The 14,456-nt window shown below is 43.4% G+C and overlaps 1 protein-coding gene across 18 annotated transcripts in view; it reads left to right on the top strand.

Annotated features, from left to right (window-relative positions):
* The window catches only part of GRIP1 (glutamate receptor interacting protein 1), a 331,858-nt gene extending 317,447 nt beyond the window's left edge, over positions 1-14,411 (top strand). For 10 of the 18 annotated variants that reach the window (XM_082239511.1, XM_082239522.1, XM_082239516.1 and 7 more), the window contains 6 exons: positions 3,763-3,919; positions 6,655-6,757; positions 6,912-6,956; positions 9,682-9,915; positions 10,830-10,976; positions 12,654-14,411. In XM_082239511.1, coding sequence (XP_082095637.1) covers positions 3,763-3,919; positions 6,655-6,757; positions 6,912-6,956; positions 9,682-9,915; positions 10,830-10,976; positions 12,654-12,890 — 923 coding nt within the window. In that variant the 3' untranslated portion in view covers positions 12,891-14,411. The remainder of the gene's footprint in view (positions 1-3,762; positions 3,920-6,654; positions 6,758-6,911; positions 6,957-9,681; positions 9,916-10,829; positions 10,977-12,653) is intronic. The other 8 variants (XM_082239507.1, XM_082239515.1, XM_082239519.1 and 5 more) reach the window with 2 other exon arrangements.
* The last annotated feature ends 45 nt before the right edge of the window (positions 14,412-14,456 follow it).

Raw genomic sequence — 14,456 nt, 5'->3', positions numbered from 1 at the left:
ACGAATACTTTGAAGCTCAGAACAAGCAACTAAAACTATTCTTTAACAGCCGTAGTAGAACGAAACATTGTATGTAATGTTGGGTAACTGATTTCATGTCAGGAAAAATTCCCAGTTGTAAAAAAAAAAATATTTAGCAATTTCATTTTTGCTAGACATTGTGTAGTTAGTCTTTCCTTTGAATTCTACAAATATAAAATGTTGCTATATTTTTAATTTTTAAGAGCAACAATTTTATTTATTTTTATTTGTGTGCCAGAACTCACTGTTCTGCTGTCATTCCACATCCCTTCTGAGGAAGGCAAGTCTCAGCATGCAGCCATCATTTAGTTTGCACGACAGTAAACAGCACATGAATCACACACAATCCCTGCAGACCCATTTGTTCATCTGTCTGAAAAACTAATGAAATATTGAGCTGTGAATATTTTATTAAACGAAAATAGTTCTGTAAAATCTCCAGGAATGGTCAGCAACCCATCATGGGCGGCAGTAGACATTTTGGTTCAGGTCAGGGGAGGGGAGTCTACAAGCCTGGATGATAGAAATTCAACTCAATTCAGTAGTTCAAGTATAAGGGTGTGCATGGGCGAGGGGGCAACTATTAAGTATTTTTATATCACCTGCCCTGATGAATCATTAGATAAAAAAGATTGAGGGTTGAGTTTTTGTTTATCTCAAAATGACTACCCAAGAGCTAATTTCAAAGAACCCATGCCATGTCATAAGGTACAAAATGTGTTAATATCTACACATCTTAGAAAAGTGTGGCATTTCCAAAACTCTCAATCTTTTGGGCAACTGCTGGCAGTGGCGTAGCGTGGGTTGTCAGCACCCGGGGCAAGGCAAGTAATTTGCGCCCCCTAACCCATGGATTTGCGCCCCCTAACCCTAACCCCCAGATGTTGCGCCCGGTGCGGACGGCCCCCCCCCTGCACCCCCCACGCTACGCCACTGACTGCTGGGGCCTTTAAGCAAGTGCTATTCCATCGCCCCAACTCTCTTCTGTCACCATAAATAACATCATACTGTATATTGGTGAAACTAGCTACATCTGTTGGGAAATTGTGTACATTATTTCAGCCTATGTAGTCTGATTGACTTTGGTAGTGTTGGCCTTCTTTTTTTACCCCTCCCAAAAGGGGTAAGTGAACCATTAACGATGTCATAAGCTACGTGACTGAAGCCGGTACCACTTGGAAGAAACTACCTTCATGCATTGTGAAATGGTCTGATTTGGAGTGGCCCCCTATGAAACAATAGGATTGTTTCACAGAGGGCCACTCCAAATCAGACCATTTAATGTGGTCCAATTTCCATTGTGGTGACAATTTTCATTGCACTGAACTGGAGCTATGCATCTTGGATCTTGCATCTGAAATTATCAACTACCATAGCAATAAAGTCAAAGTCAAGAGATTTTGTGAGAACCCCATTTTGGTTTGTGCAGATCCATGAATTTCTGCAGCCTTCCTTTATTGAGATACTATTGGTATATATAGCAGGCTTCCGCAACCTCAGCCCTCCAGATGTTTTGAGACTACAATTCCCATCATCCCTGACCACTGGTCCTGCTAGCTAGGGATCATGGGAGTTGTAGGCCAAAAACATCTGGAGGGCCGAGGTTGAGGAAGCCTGGTATATAGCCATTTTCATATATTTAGACAGGTGGAAACTTATTTATTTGTCCAGTCCTTTGGAACCTAATGGTGTTGATACAGGTCAGAATTTAGTGCTGTTTTTTTATAATGGATGTATGATTGTATTCTGCTTTGTATTATATTTTATATAGCTGCTTATATTGTATGCTGTTATATAGCTGCTTATATTGTATGCTGTGTTGCATCCAGTTTTGGGGAAAGGGTGAGGTATCATTGGCTCCACATACACTACCTTACAGACTCACCTAATAATTGGGAAATGTGTAGTGAAGTTGAAGTATGAGTGGGGAATAGTCAAATCCGCGAGCAGCCGAGTTGATGGATAGTTCCTGCCTTGTGCTGCACTAGATGGCTTTACAGTGCTTTCTATACTGATCTTCTATTTTTCTCATTAAGTATTTAACATTGCATCAAGCCGACAGCTTGAATGAGTTACTTTAGTACAGCAGTTCCCCTCCACCACATACAAATGGGAATCCTCTGTTCTGCAGCCTTTGCTTTTAGTTAAACTGCCCTGAGAATATAATGTGCTACAGCCCGCACAGATCCTCTCAGGTATTTTGTCTATGGCCAAAGCTGTGTAAAGATGAAAGTGCTTACACTGGCAAGTCATTAGCATAGGAAGATGATAGTTTTCAAGACAGCTCATTATTTTATCTCACAGCTTATAAGAGCCATTATAAAAAGATGCCCTTGATTTTTCACCTTGCTGTTTCCATTTCAGTTTTTGAAGTATTGGCTGGTTTTTGTCCAACTTTTCCAGTTCAGATTCAGTCCATGTCTTTTCCTAATGGAGATAAATTTAATACTTGCTAAACAGGATAACCTGATAACCATGTTCCCAGTACAGTGGTACCTCTGGTTAAGAACTTAATTCGTTCCAGACGTCCATTCTAAACCTGAAACTGTTCTTAACCTGAGTTAAGCTAATGGGGCCTCCTACTGCTGCCATGCCACCAGAGCACGATTTCTGTTTTCACCCTGAAGCAAAGTTCTTAACCCAAGATACTATTTCTGGGTTAGTGGAGTCTGTAACCTGAAGCATCTGCAACCTGAGGTACCACTGTAATCTGTAGTGCAAGTACAGTTTAGGGGACCTTTGTTTTGGTTGCCTTACTTAACATGATAGTGATATGGCCTATATATATATTTTCCGTATTATCTATGGTTTTTACATACTCCCAATTCTGCAGTATTCTCTGCTTTTCAGGCTCCCCATCCTACCAACCACTCATTCCATAGCTGGGTGTAGAAGCTTGCACACCACAGCATGTTTTTACTGTGTGTGAGAACCTGTGATGGTAGTGCAAGGCTACTTTAGCAGAGATGCTTCCCTCTTATCTGTTCCCTAGCCCAGCAAAATGGGATATTACTATTGAGCCAGAACACTGCAAGCAGCAGCTAGAGAGAAGGGGCTGCTCCTTATCTGCCCTTCACATGAATGCCTAGAGAAATATTACCTATTCTGTGTCCACAAGACTGCTAATGGATCAAATGGAAGTCCGCACCCTGTTATCAATTGCATTTCATTTATAATGGAGTGCCAAAATATCAGTATTTTAGGACATCACCAAAAAATGTAATATGTCAGCATTGGTTGCTTTACATCTCCAATGAATAATAACATGTGCAAATAAGGGGCGTTGGTGTTTAGTACAACCAAAATATATTTATAGAAACTTTCTTTTAAGCTTGTACAGAGAGTTTGAAGTGTGATATGCTGCATTCCCAGACTCTGACTGGAATATATTGCCTTGTTTCTTTGTTATAATTACTCTGCTTCGAGTTCTTTGATATCATCTATGTCAGGTCATTTCTTTATCACAGATTGAGAAGGCAAGGTGAGCTACACTTTTGAGACTTAGTGAAGAATTGGATGTTGGTTCAAATCAGTCTGTTTCCTAGATAATTCTGAGCAACTCTCATGGCCTCAGTTCCACATGCATGAAATGGGAACAAGGATGGCTTTAGCTCACATAATTGCTGGAAGAACAATGAAATAAGTTAAAAGACATTGTGTTATTAGGGGTGCAATGTAGTGTTATAAAATACTTTCTTCGTTTAAAGCATCGCGGTTTTACAAATATGGTTAATATTTTAGGTCCCAATTATCAGGCTTCAGGATACAACTTCAACACATTTGAATGGAGGAGTCCAAAACAAAGGAGCAGTTTATCCCCTCCCAACAGGCCCCGAACCAACCCCTTCCACAACACAGGGCTAAGTGATGATGAATGGGATAAACCCGTCGCAAACAGGTATGTTTTGCGCCAGTTGCTCAATTTATCTTTGCAGCAGCAGCAGCAGCGTTCTTTGTGAGTACATACACCACTTGCCTGGGCTCAAAACACCAGTTGCCAGTTTATCCTCCACTACTGAGATATTTACAGTTCATGCTGGATGAGATTTATTAGGTTAGGTTAGTGACATTCATGAAAGGTTATGATGCTGAAAGCAATACATGTTCACTCGGTGAAATTCTATGCATAAAAGGATAGATCATTGGTTCTTGTTAATGCAACAATTAAACTGAAAAAAGGTCCTTCCCCACCCCCCTCCTTTGAATGTTGTAAGAGTCTTTCGTTTCCCTAATCTTGTTCCACGCACATCAACATTTGACATAAATGTAGTTTCATGCACACACATCTTTGTAGGGACTGGTTCTTCATTATCTATGTGTAGTGCGGTTGCAATTTCCACATGGTCAGTAGCCATGGTGCCCCTTTAAGAAAGGGGAGCCATGTGGGACAAGGGGATGAAGCAGCCCCTTAGAGCCCAACCATCTGGTGTGATCTCCTGTTCTGAAATGTTACCAATGACAATGCAATTCTTGTCAAGCCTTCGCCCATCTTGGAGAGGCTCTGGCCAGGAAACGTTGTGTCTAACCAAGACAGAATAAGTCAATGGCTTGACCCCTTATTTTGCAGAGTTAGCAAAAGGCATGGAGAAGAATTTGCCCAAAGCACAGGTGCTGGCAACAGATCCATGTCTTTATAGATGAATGGAGCAACAGACCCACTTTTCATGTGGGTTGGGTGCAACTTAAAGGGTCAAGGGGACACATGAGTGTGAGTGCTGAACCCCAAACCATTCCTCACCCATTTGCTCCACTGGCTCTTTAAATTGCACTCTATCCTCTGTGCAGACCCACTTTGAAGAGCATGGGGTTTGCCACTGTCACACATAGTTTGTGTTAAAAAATCAATAGAACTTCTGTGCTCTGGTTCCCAGTTTACTTGCTGTACTTCAGAGAATTGCCTGACGCTGTTGGCCTTAGAAGAGTTTTGCTGTAACCCTCAGACAGGCAGCATTATTGCTAGTTTCTCCAGCTGACCTACAGTCTAATCAGTAGTCTCAGAGAACACATGGAAAGTGTTACTAGTGATTACAGCGTGACTTGAATAATTCCTCTGCCCTCCCCACCAAAAAACACACACACTGTCCCAAACCATTATCTCCAGTGTCCTCATGGGAAATGACTTGCTGCACTGGTTTTTTTATCACTTTGGACTCATGAATCCATGGTAAACCTAAAGGAAGGTGCCCTAGTTTGTCTCTACTGATAATGAAGATGCTCAGTTGCAACTGAACCTGATCCAAAACCTGGGGTAAATAGCACTAAAACCCACACATCTGTTCCTCCAGCTGATGCCAAGTCAATCAGAAGCTTATTTTCTGAGTTAATGATTCCCACACATGCATCCAGAAATGGATACTAATTTTTCCCCCACACGCAGCCAGTCTCTCTGCATGGCCTGAAATTTCTAAGCATTCATCTAGTTTCTGCTTGGTTTGGGGAACCGTAGGGTGCCGCCATATTGTTAGGCTGACAGCAACTTTGGCGAGTGGTAGGTTGGATGCAAAGCAGAGGCATACTTACCCCAGCAGCCACATGCCAAGAAAAGTCCATGTGCTAATCTAGTGGTTGGCTAATGCACATCTTGGGCAAATCTGGGCCTAGGTTCTGGCTAGCACATCTTAAAATATGGATTGAAGGAATGGTGATCAAATATAGATTGATCCCCAATGGTGATGGGTGGCGAGACTGCACGTTTATAATGTAAATATTTTACAGATTTTGGGGGGACTGAACAATCCTGTGCCTGGGAATCTGCAGGCCCTAAGCTCTGTCCCTGATTTGCCAGCAGTTGTTCCAAATCACCCAAACCTTTCCCAGTTCTGGGAAGGCAAGGAGAAAACAGAGCAATCTCTTTCCTACCTTTTCCCTTCTCCCACTTGTCAGTAGGAGGGAAATTGCTTGTGCCAGATCCTGTCCTTGGATAGATTTCCCGAATGTTTGTAGCCGGTTCTACAGAATTGAAGCGCCCCCCTCCTCCATTGCACCTACACGCCAACACGACTCCAATCTATTTATGGAGATGCATAGACTCTACTTGTGCAGCAGAGCATAGGAGCCTTTGCACATGGAGGCATTTTTTTCAGCTAAGGCAGTGGATCTGGACTTCAGAAGAACCCCCTGCCTTATCCTAATACCCCTCAGCCACTGAACCAGTGAGTGTGGGACTGTACACTAAATCTGCATTAGGTGAATTTGGGAATCTAAAGTGTGGGAGTGGCAATTCCAGTCGTCACTGATAATTGTAAGGAGCGAGAGGCTGTGCTGTTTTTTCCAGTTTAGTTTACGCGAACCATTAATCTTGCATCTTCCTTTCCCTCACAAATGTGCCTGCATGTGCAACCTCACCATTCATAGCAGCTCCTAAGCATGAATTAGCCATGAAGATTGCTGCAATAAACGTAGGCCGGGGTTTGTGTGAAGTTTTATTTACAGACCACTTGTAAATTCTTGGGTTAATTAAGCCCCCGTGTTGTGTGTCAGTAATCGCGTTCCTTCTCCACAGCCCTGTCTGAGCTTGCTTGCTTCCTGCCCACGCTCACCCTTAAGTCTGGTTTTGTTGCTGTAAAGCATTCCTATGAAGTACACTGCCGTGTTGCCTTTGCCACTTAAGCAAACCTTTCTCTATGAATCCAGCTTTGCAGGTGCCCCCGAGACTGACCAGGAGGAAAATTTCTGGTCTCAAGCACTGGAGGACTTGGAGACTTGTGGACAGTCAGGAATTCTGAGGGAATTAGAGGTAGAAAAATAAATAAATCTTAATCCCGTCACAATATACCAATTTCTTTTTCAATTAACACTCATTTTTTTTTTGTTTCCCCCCTCTATATTTTTTTCTAAGTTTGCATTAATCTCACAAATTCATTTTAAAGCTTTAACCCCCCTTTCCACAGGACAAGGCTGACAGGCGTCTGTGTTTGAGAAACATGACTCTCTTGGTACCTACCCTTTATGTTTATATTTTGCTTGTGCAGCTGCCTCCCCTGATTTCCCCCTAATCAAGCTGTTTTCTTTCATGGAACTGCTGCTGAAATGATACAAGCGTGTTATGTGTTCAAAAGCTTCTCCTGTGCTACTGCTGGCTGCACCTGTTTGCAGGCTTATTTTTCCTAGGCAGCAGCGCATCCCATTCTCTTCCAGCTGCTTTTTACACAAGGTTTCCTTGGCATGTATCTCTTGCAACAAAACTGATTCTGAATTAAGGGGAACATAAACGAAAAGCAACTTTGCGAGTTTTAAAATCGGGAGTTACCTGATGAGCCAAGACAACTGCAATGAATTCCACATTAACTTCCCACCTAGAGATAATTTTTTTTAAAAAAAAGACAACTCTTTGTTTAAAGTTGCCTGCGTGTTCCTTAATTACACCAAAAATGAATATAACTTAAAATAGCTTTAACGTTTCAAAAGGGCAAGTCCTCAAAAATTTTCTTTTATGTTCTTTTAAATTCCTTGCGTTGCAAAATCTGGCAGAGTCTCATTTTCATTTTTATGTCATACTGAAGTCCCTGAGCAACCACAAGGAATGTGAATGGCATAGCTGGGTAAAACTCGTGGAGCTCGAGTGGATTGCGCAGCCTCAGAATTATGGCTTCCGTATTGCACGTCTGTTTACTTTCATGTGGACCTGATCTGAGTTTAATTGCCATTCGGAGGAACGTAAGGGAAAGCTCTGTCTAAAGGCATGGTACCTCAAGGCTTCTCTTGCCAAATTCCTTCCTGTCAGCACAGCAAACGGATATGGAAATAGATAACGGGAACAAATGTTTCAGTAGGTTGATAATTCCCCATTTTAAAGATGACATGGTGGGTTGTTTTTGTTGCTTTCTTTTAAAAAAAAAAGGTGAAAAGGCAATTGGGCATTTGCTTACCCTAATTGTGCTCAGCTGCTTTGTTGGCATCTGTGTGAGCAGGAAGCAGCTGTGCAAAATTATATTGCAGAAACAAGACCCTTGTTTCCCATCAATCCAACCTTGTTTGGACCCCTCTCAAAGTAGTTCACTTTTCAGTATTGATCAGCTGACTGGCACTGTCAGTGAGCCCCACTTGCTCATGAACAATTGGGAGCTTGCTTTGAGCTCCTGTTTGCTCCTTTATAATAATAATAATAATAATTTATTATTTGTACCCCGCCCATCTGGCTGGGTTTCCCCAGCCACTCTGGGCGGCTTCCACAGAAACCAAAAACACTAAAATATCATACATTAAAAGCTTCCCTGAATAGGGCCGCCTTAAGATGTCTTCTGAATGTCAGGTAGTTGTCCATCACCTTGACATCCAATGGGAGGGCATTCCACAGGGCGGGTGCCACCACCGAAAAGGCCCTCTGCCTGGTTCCCTGTAGCTTCGCTTCTCGTAATGAGGGAACCGCCAGAAGGCCCTCGGCGCTGGACCTCAGTGTCCGGGCAGAACGATGGGGGTGGAGACGCTCCTTCAGGTATACTGGGCCGAAGCCGTTTAGGGCTTTAAAGGTCAACACCAGCACTTTGAATTGTGCTCGGAAACGTACTGGGAGCCAATGTAGGTCTTTCAAGACTGGTGTTATGTGGTCTCTGCGGCCGCCCCCAGTCACCAGTCTAGCTGCCGCATTCTGGATTAGCTGTAGTTTCCGAGTCACCTTCAAAGGTAGCCCCGCGTAGAGCGCATTGCAGTAGTCCAAGCGGGAGATAACTAGAGCATGCACCACTCTGGCCAGACAGTCCGCGGGCAGGTAGGGTCTCAGCCTGCGTACCAGGTGGAGTTGGTAGACAGCTGCCCTGGATACAGAATTGACCTGCGCCTCCATGGACAGCTGTGAGTCCAAAATGACTCCCAGGCTACGCACCTGGTCCTTCAGGGGCACAGTTACCCTATTCAGGACCAGGGAGTCCTCCACACCAGCCCGCCCCCTGTCCCCCAAAAACAGTACTTCTGTCTTGTCAGGATTCAACTTCAATCCATTAGCCGCCATCCATCCTCCAACCGCCTCCAGGCACTCACACAGGACCTTCACCGCCTTCACTGGTTCTGATTTGAAAGAAAGGTAGAGCCATGTCTTGACATCACATAAGACGTCAGCAAATGGGAGAAAGCCTCGCAGGCCAAATTGGGTCCAGTGCCAGATCTAAGGAGGCCTGCCAGTCAGTTTCCCAAACCTGTGCTAAGTAGCCTTCCCATGAGTTCTCATCAAAGATATTGCTGCTTCTTTTGTTGACTTGCTTTGTTCTAGTACCTCAGATCTGCAAAAATGCTACCTATTGTAGCATTCATTATATTTAGGATAAACTAATTATGCATGTACCAGGATTAATTTAAATAACAAAATAGCTTTTAGGGTAAAGAACTTTTGCCAGCAAAGATTTTTGTAGTCCACTTTTGTTCCTCTGGTGGCCAAGCATGACTACGGCCAGCCATTGTAACTCACCAATTATAGAAGCTGTCACTCCCCCCGTCCCCCGCAGATTGGATAAAAATGTCATCCAACAACCTTTTTCGTCAAGTACATTTTTCAGAGGACTCCCACTCAAATTGTCCATCTATCCTCCAGCCATTTGCTGTGCTCTGAAGTGACTGTGTTCTGGCCAAGACAACAGAATAGATGCTGCTGCCTTTAGTTACAGCCTCATCTTCTGGGTGTTTTTTTACTATGTCATGTATGATAAAAACTTTTTGTTAACGCTACAGGCAACCATTATGTCAGGGAGCACCATGAGTCTGAACCATGACAACCCGCAGCATCGCAGCCACCTGGGGAGACAAGCCAGCTTCCAGGAACGAAGCACTTCGAGGCCTCATTACAGCCAGACGACCCGTAGCAACACGTTGCCTTCAGATGTGGGAAGAAAGTCTGTCGCTTTGCGGAAGATGAAGCAAGAGATGAAAGAAATTATGTCACCAACTCCTGTGGAGTTACACAAGGTGAGTTGGTGCACCGTCCGGTTTCTCCCCTTCTGACAGTAATCTTGCACTGAATTCAGTACAGAGCAGATGACCGTCTTCACTCATGGCCGAGTAAGACTGTCTTCTATGAACACAGTTTTAACAGTGATTTATTTATATGTTTTATGTGTCCAATATGTCTGGACTACAATGGTACCTTGGTTCTCAAACATCTTAGCTGATGAACGTTTCGGAACCCGAACGCCGAAAACCCCGAAGTAAATGCTTCTGTTTTTGAACATGCCTCGGAAGTTGAATGGCTTCCGCTGCGTGTTTTTCCATTTTCTCAACTGAACTTGCAGACAGCCCTTTGTGCCTTGGTTTTTGAATGTTTTGGAACTCGAACAGTCTTCCAGAACAGATTACGTTCGAGAACCGAAGTACCACTGTGTTAATGTTTTATGCATATGTAACCACACACACTAAGGGACGCGGGTGGCGCTGTGGGTTACACCACAGAGCCTAGGGCTTGCCGATCAGAAGGTTGGCGGTTCGAATCCCCGCGACAGGGTGAGCTCTTGTTGCTCGGTCCCTGCTCCTGCCAACCTAGCAGTCTGAAAGCATGTCAAAGTGCAAATAGATAGGTACCGCTTCGGCAGGAAGGTAAACGGCGTTTCCGTGCTCTGCTCTGGTTTGCCAGAAGCAGCTTAGTCATGCTGGCCACATGACCCGGAAGCTGTACGCCGGCTCCCTTGGCCAATAAAGCGAGATGAGCGCCGCAACCCCAGAGTCATCTGCAACTGGATCTAACAGTCAGGTATCCCTTTACCTTTACCCACACACTACAGCTAACTATTTGGGGGGAGGGGACATGGAAAGATGGAGCAGAAAGGAGCTTCCATAATCTTTATAATGCAGACATCAGATTATCTTTCCTTTCCCCTTCCCCACAGGTAACTTTGTACAAGGATTCGGATATGGAGGACTTTGGGTTCAGCGTCTCCGATGCCTTATTGGAAAAAGGAGTGTATGTTAAAAATATTCGGCCAGCTGGACCTGGAGATGTGGGAGGGTTGAAGCCATATGACAGACTGCTCCAGGTAAGAGTGAACCATACTAACATAGAAAAGCCATATCAAGGGCATGGGTTGTTGTTTTTTGTGTGTGTTTTTTTGTAGAACAGAAAGCATTCTGCGGTCAAGTTCAGCATTCACAATAGTGGAAACTGTATTTGAAATTCAGTTGCACAGCTAAGTTCAGCTCCCTCATTCATCGTGTACTGTGAACTGAATGATAGGGAAGACACACACACCCGGTCTATGAATTAAGGATAACGTAACATAAAGACGCTAAAGCCTCAGCGCCTAGGGCTTGCCGATCGAAAGGTCGGCGGTTCGAATCCCCGCGGCGGGGTGCGCTCCCGCTGCTCGGTCCCAGCGCCTGCCCACCTAGCAGTTCGAAAGCACCCCCGGGGGCAAGTAGATAAATAGGTACCGCTTACCAGCGGGAAGGTAAACGGCGTTCCGTGTGCGGCTCTGGCTCGCTAGAGCAGCGTTGTCACGCTGGCCACGTGACCCGGAAGTGTCCCCGGACAGCGCTGGCCCCCGGCCTATAGATGTGAGATGGGCGCACAAACCCCAGAGTCTGTCAAGACTGGCCCGTTCGGGCAGGGGTACCTTTACCTTTACCTTTAACATAAAGACAATAATCATCAAATGCTGAAAAGCTGCAAGCCTAGGTTCACTCACTTGACACAAAGTCCTGTCGAACACAGTGGAACTTACTTCTCAGTAAACTTCCGTAGATTCAACCTGCTTATCACAACTGATAAGCCTTGGGAATGAAGCAGCCTTGGTCATCCTGCTGGACGATGAGCTTTTATCAGGAGAGGTGGAGGAGTGCAACCCTCCTGATTACGCTCCATCTCTTAGACACCACAGTATCCTCCTGGATCAGCTTCAGGGAATGGCAGTTGTGGGCACTGTTTTGTAAGTGATTTGGGTCCTTTTCAGGGACGGGATTGAAGTGAAGATTAGTTGGCCACTTGGCAGGTTGGCTGTGGAGGTGCCACAGTCTTCCATTCTGTCCGCAGTGCTATTTAATATTTCTGAAACCACTGGGAATGGTAATCACCGATGACAGTTGACTCCTAATCTTCTAGACTAATGGTATCTGGGAACACGTGAAGTTAAGATTTATTTATAAGCATTAGCAGAGCAAATAAATTCAATTTAACAGTAGCCTTTTACCAAACATTTACTTCTTTTAAAGCCCCCATTTTTTTGGTAAGGCACTTTGTGTAGAAGGGATGCGGGTGGCGCTGTGGGTTAAACCACAGAGCCTAGGACTTGCCGATCAGAAGGTCGGCGGTTCGAATCGCCGCGACGGGGTGAGCTCCCGTTGCTCGGTTCCTGCTCCTGCCAACCTAGCAGGTCGAAAGCATGTCAAAGTGCAAGTAGATAAATAGGTACCGCTCCGGTGGGAAGGTAAACGGCATTTCCATGTGCTGCTCTGGTTCGCCAGAAGCGGCTTAGTCATGCTGGCCACATAACCCGGAAGCTGTATGCCGGCTCCCTCGGCCAATAAAGCGAGATGAGCACCGCAGCCCCAGAGTTGGTCACGACTGGACCTAATGGTCAGGGGTCCCTTTACCTTTACCTTACTTTGTGTGGGCCTATAGAGTATCACAAGGATTAAGGGTCATTTGGGAGGGAGAAAAATGCATTCAGTTTTCCTTTGTCACCTTTCATCCAAAACAAACATTTTTTACTCTTCAGGTAAACCATGTGCGCACAAGAGACTTTGACTGCTGTCTGGTTGTGCCCCTTATAGCAGAGTCTGGTAACAAATTGGAACTTGTTATTAGTCGAAACCCTCTAGCCTCTCAAAAGGTAAGCTCGGAACAACAGACTTTCCCGGCTGGGGAATGGAACGAACAAAACCATGCCTTCCTTCAACAAAGTGTACACAGCACTGGTTCAGAGATGAAACGGGAGCCTATGAACACTTTGTAGCCAAAAAAAACTGTATTTAGTGCAAAACATTTAAATGGTGCTAATCCCTTTCAGGTTTCTGTTACACTGAAGATGTGGCTGTCGTGTGGCATTAAGAAGCACAGAGGGCGGTGGGGCTCATAATTTGCTACTTGCTTCCAATGCTGAGTTTTTTTGCTCTGCTCTCGTTTTTTACCACCCATATGTAGTGCCATTTCAACCTGACCCTTAGTAACAAGAGAAATGAATGGTGAAAATGGCTGTAAATCCTATCATGGCAGATTAGTGAAAGATTTAAGTAAAAAGATTGGGAGAGGGGGGGACCCATCCATGTAAATAATTACAACAGAGGATCTGATTTTCAGAACATTGCAACTTATTCAAATACCAGCTGGTTAACTAAGTGAAGGAATCACAGGCTATTGCTGCTGGACCCAGATCACTGTATCATAGTAGTTGTTTTTTAAATGAACTATATAGTTCTGTTGCTTCTGCGGTAATGAAAAAGGGGGGGATTAAAAGTTACTATGTGGTTTTACAATTATTTTAGCAAAAATTGCACACAGGAATCTGAAGTGCAAAGAGGTGAAACTTTTACTGGCCCAGCTGTAGTATGATTTTATTAAGAGTTATATTATACCCTATGCAATGATGTACTGAACAGGATATGTCTTGCACCCTGTATGGACTTCTAACTTTTACGTATTTGGAACTTCTGATAAATTACTGTTTTTTTTAAAAAAAAGTAAAACAAGTTTTAGCGAAATTTTAAAAAAAGACTTTTGTAACATGTATTCAAGTAGATTTTTTCTTTGTTTTAAATTTTGAACTGCAGTAGCAAAGAAATACCAGTGCAAAACTGTATGAACTGCCCCAGTTTAGGCATATACACAAGTTAACTTGTATAGCAACACACAATTCTTTTTTTAAAATTAAAATGAATGGTATGTGCATTGGTTTCAAATAGCTCATTAACTCTTATTAATGTCAATTCATTTAAAAAACTGTAAATACATTTTGCACACACACATACTCAGATTCTTCCCTTTCCTGCTCAGAGCAATAAAACGCTGCCAGTTGCTTTTTTAGGTTCACCAGCAGCTGCTTTGATTTGTTTATTGTATTGTCAATGGTAATTAATGTTACTTGGTGACTGGAAAAGACACTGGATTTGTCTCTTATAACTGTAGAGTCCTCATTTCTTATTTTAACGACCAGTTTTTCATCTATATGAATTGTTAGGATATCCCTGATGCTGTTTTCCTTAAACCTGTTACATGAAAGTGAAACTTTTTGTTCATATTTCAGCACTGCCAGAGAAAAAAATCATTTAAAACGAAACTGAAACCCAGATCATGAACCACACTTAATATGTATTTTTATTTGTTAACAAAGGAGTATTAAACTAAAGTATTTTTGTACAAATTTAATACTTTAATAGCATGGTATTTATCGTCTATGTATGGTTTCTGAGAACTCAACCTGTTGCAAAAATTTGTATGGAAACTGTAAAAAAATCAAATAAAAATTATTTAAAGACAATGGATTCGATCCTGGGAATTGCAAGAATGAGGATAGCTTGTGGAA

The sequence above is a fragment of the Podarcis vaucheri genome (genome assembly GCF_965113315.1).
Source record: "Podarcis vaucheri genome assembly, chromosome: 10".
In the NCBI taxonomy this organism is placed as follows: Eukaryota; Metazoa; Chordata; class Lepidosauria; order Squamata; family Lacertidae; genus Podarcis; species Podarcis vaucheri.
This window is presented reverse-complemented; position numbering and strand designations above follow the sequence as displayed.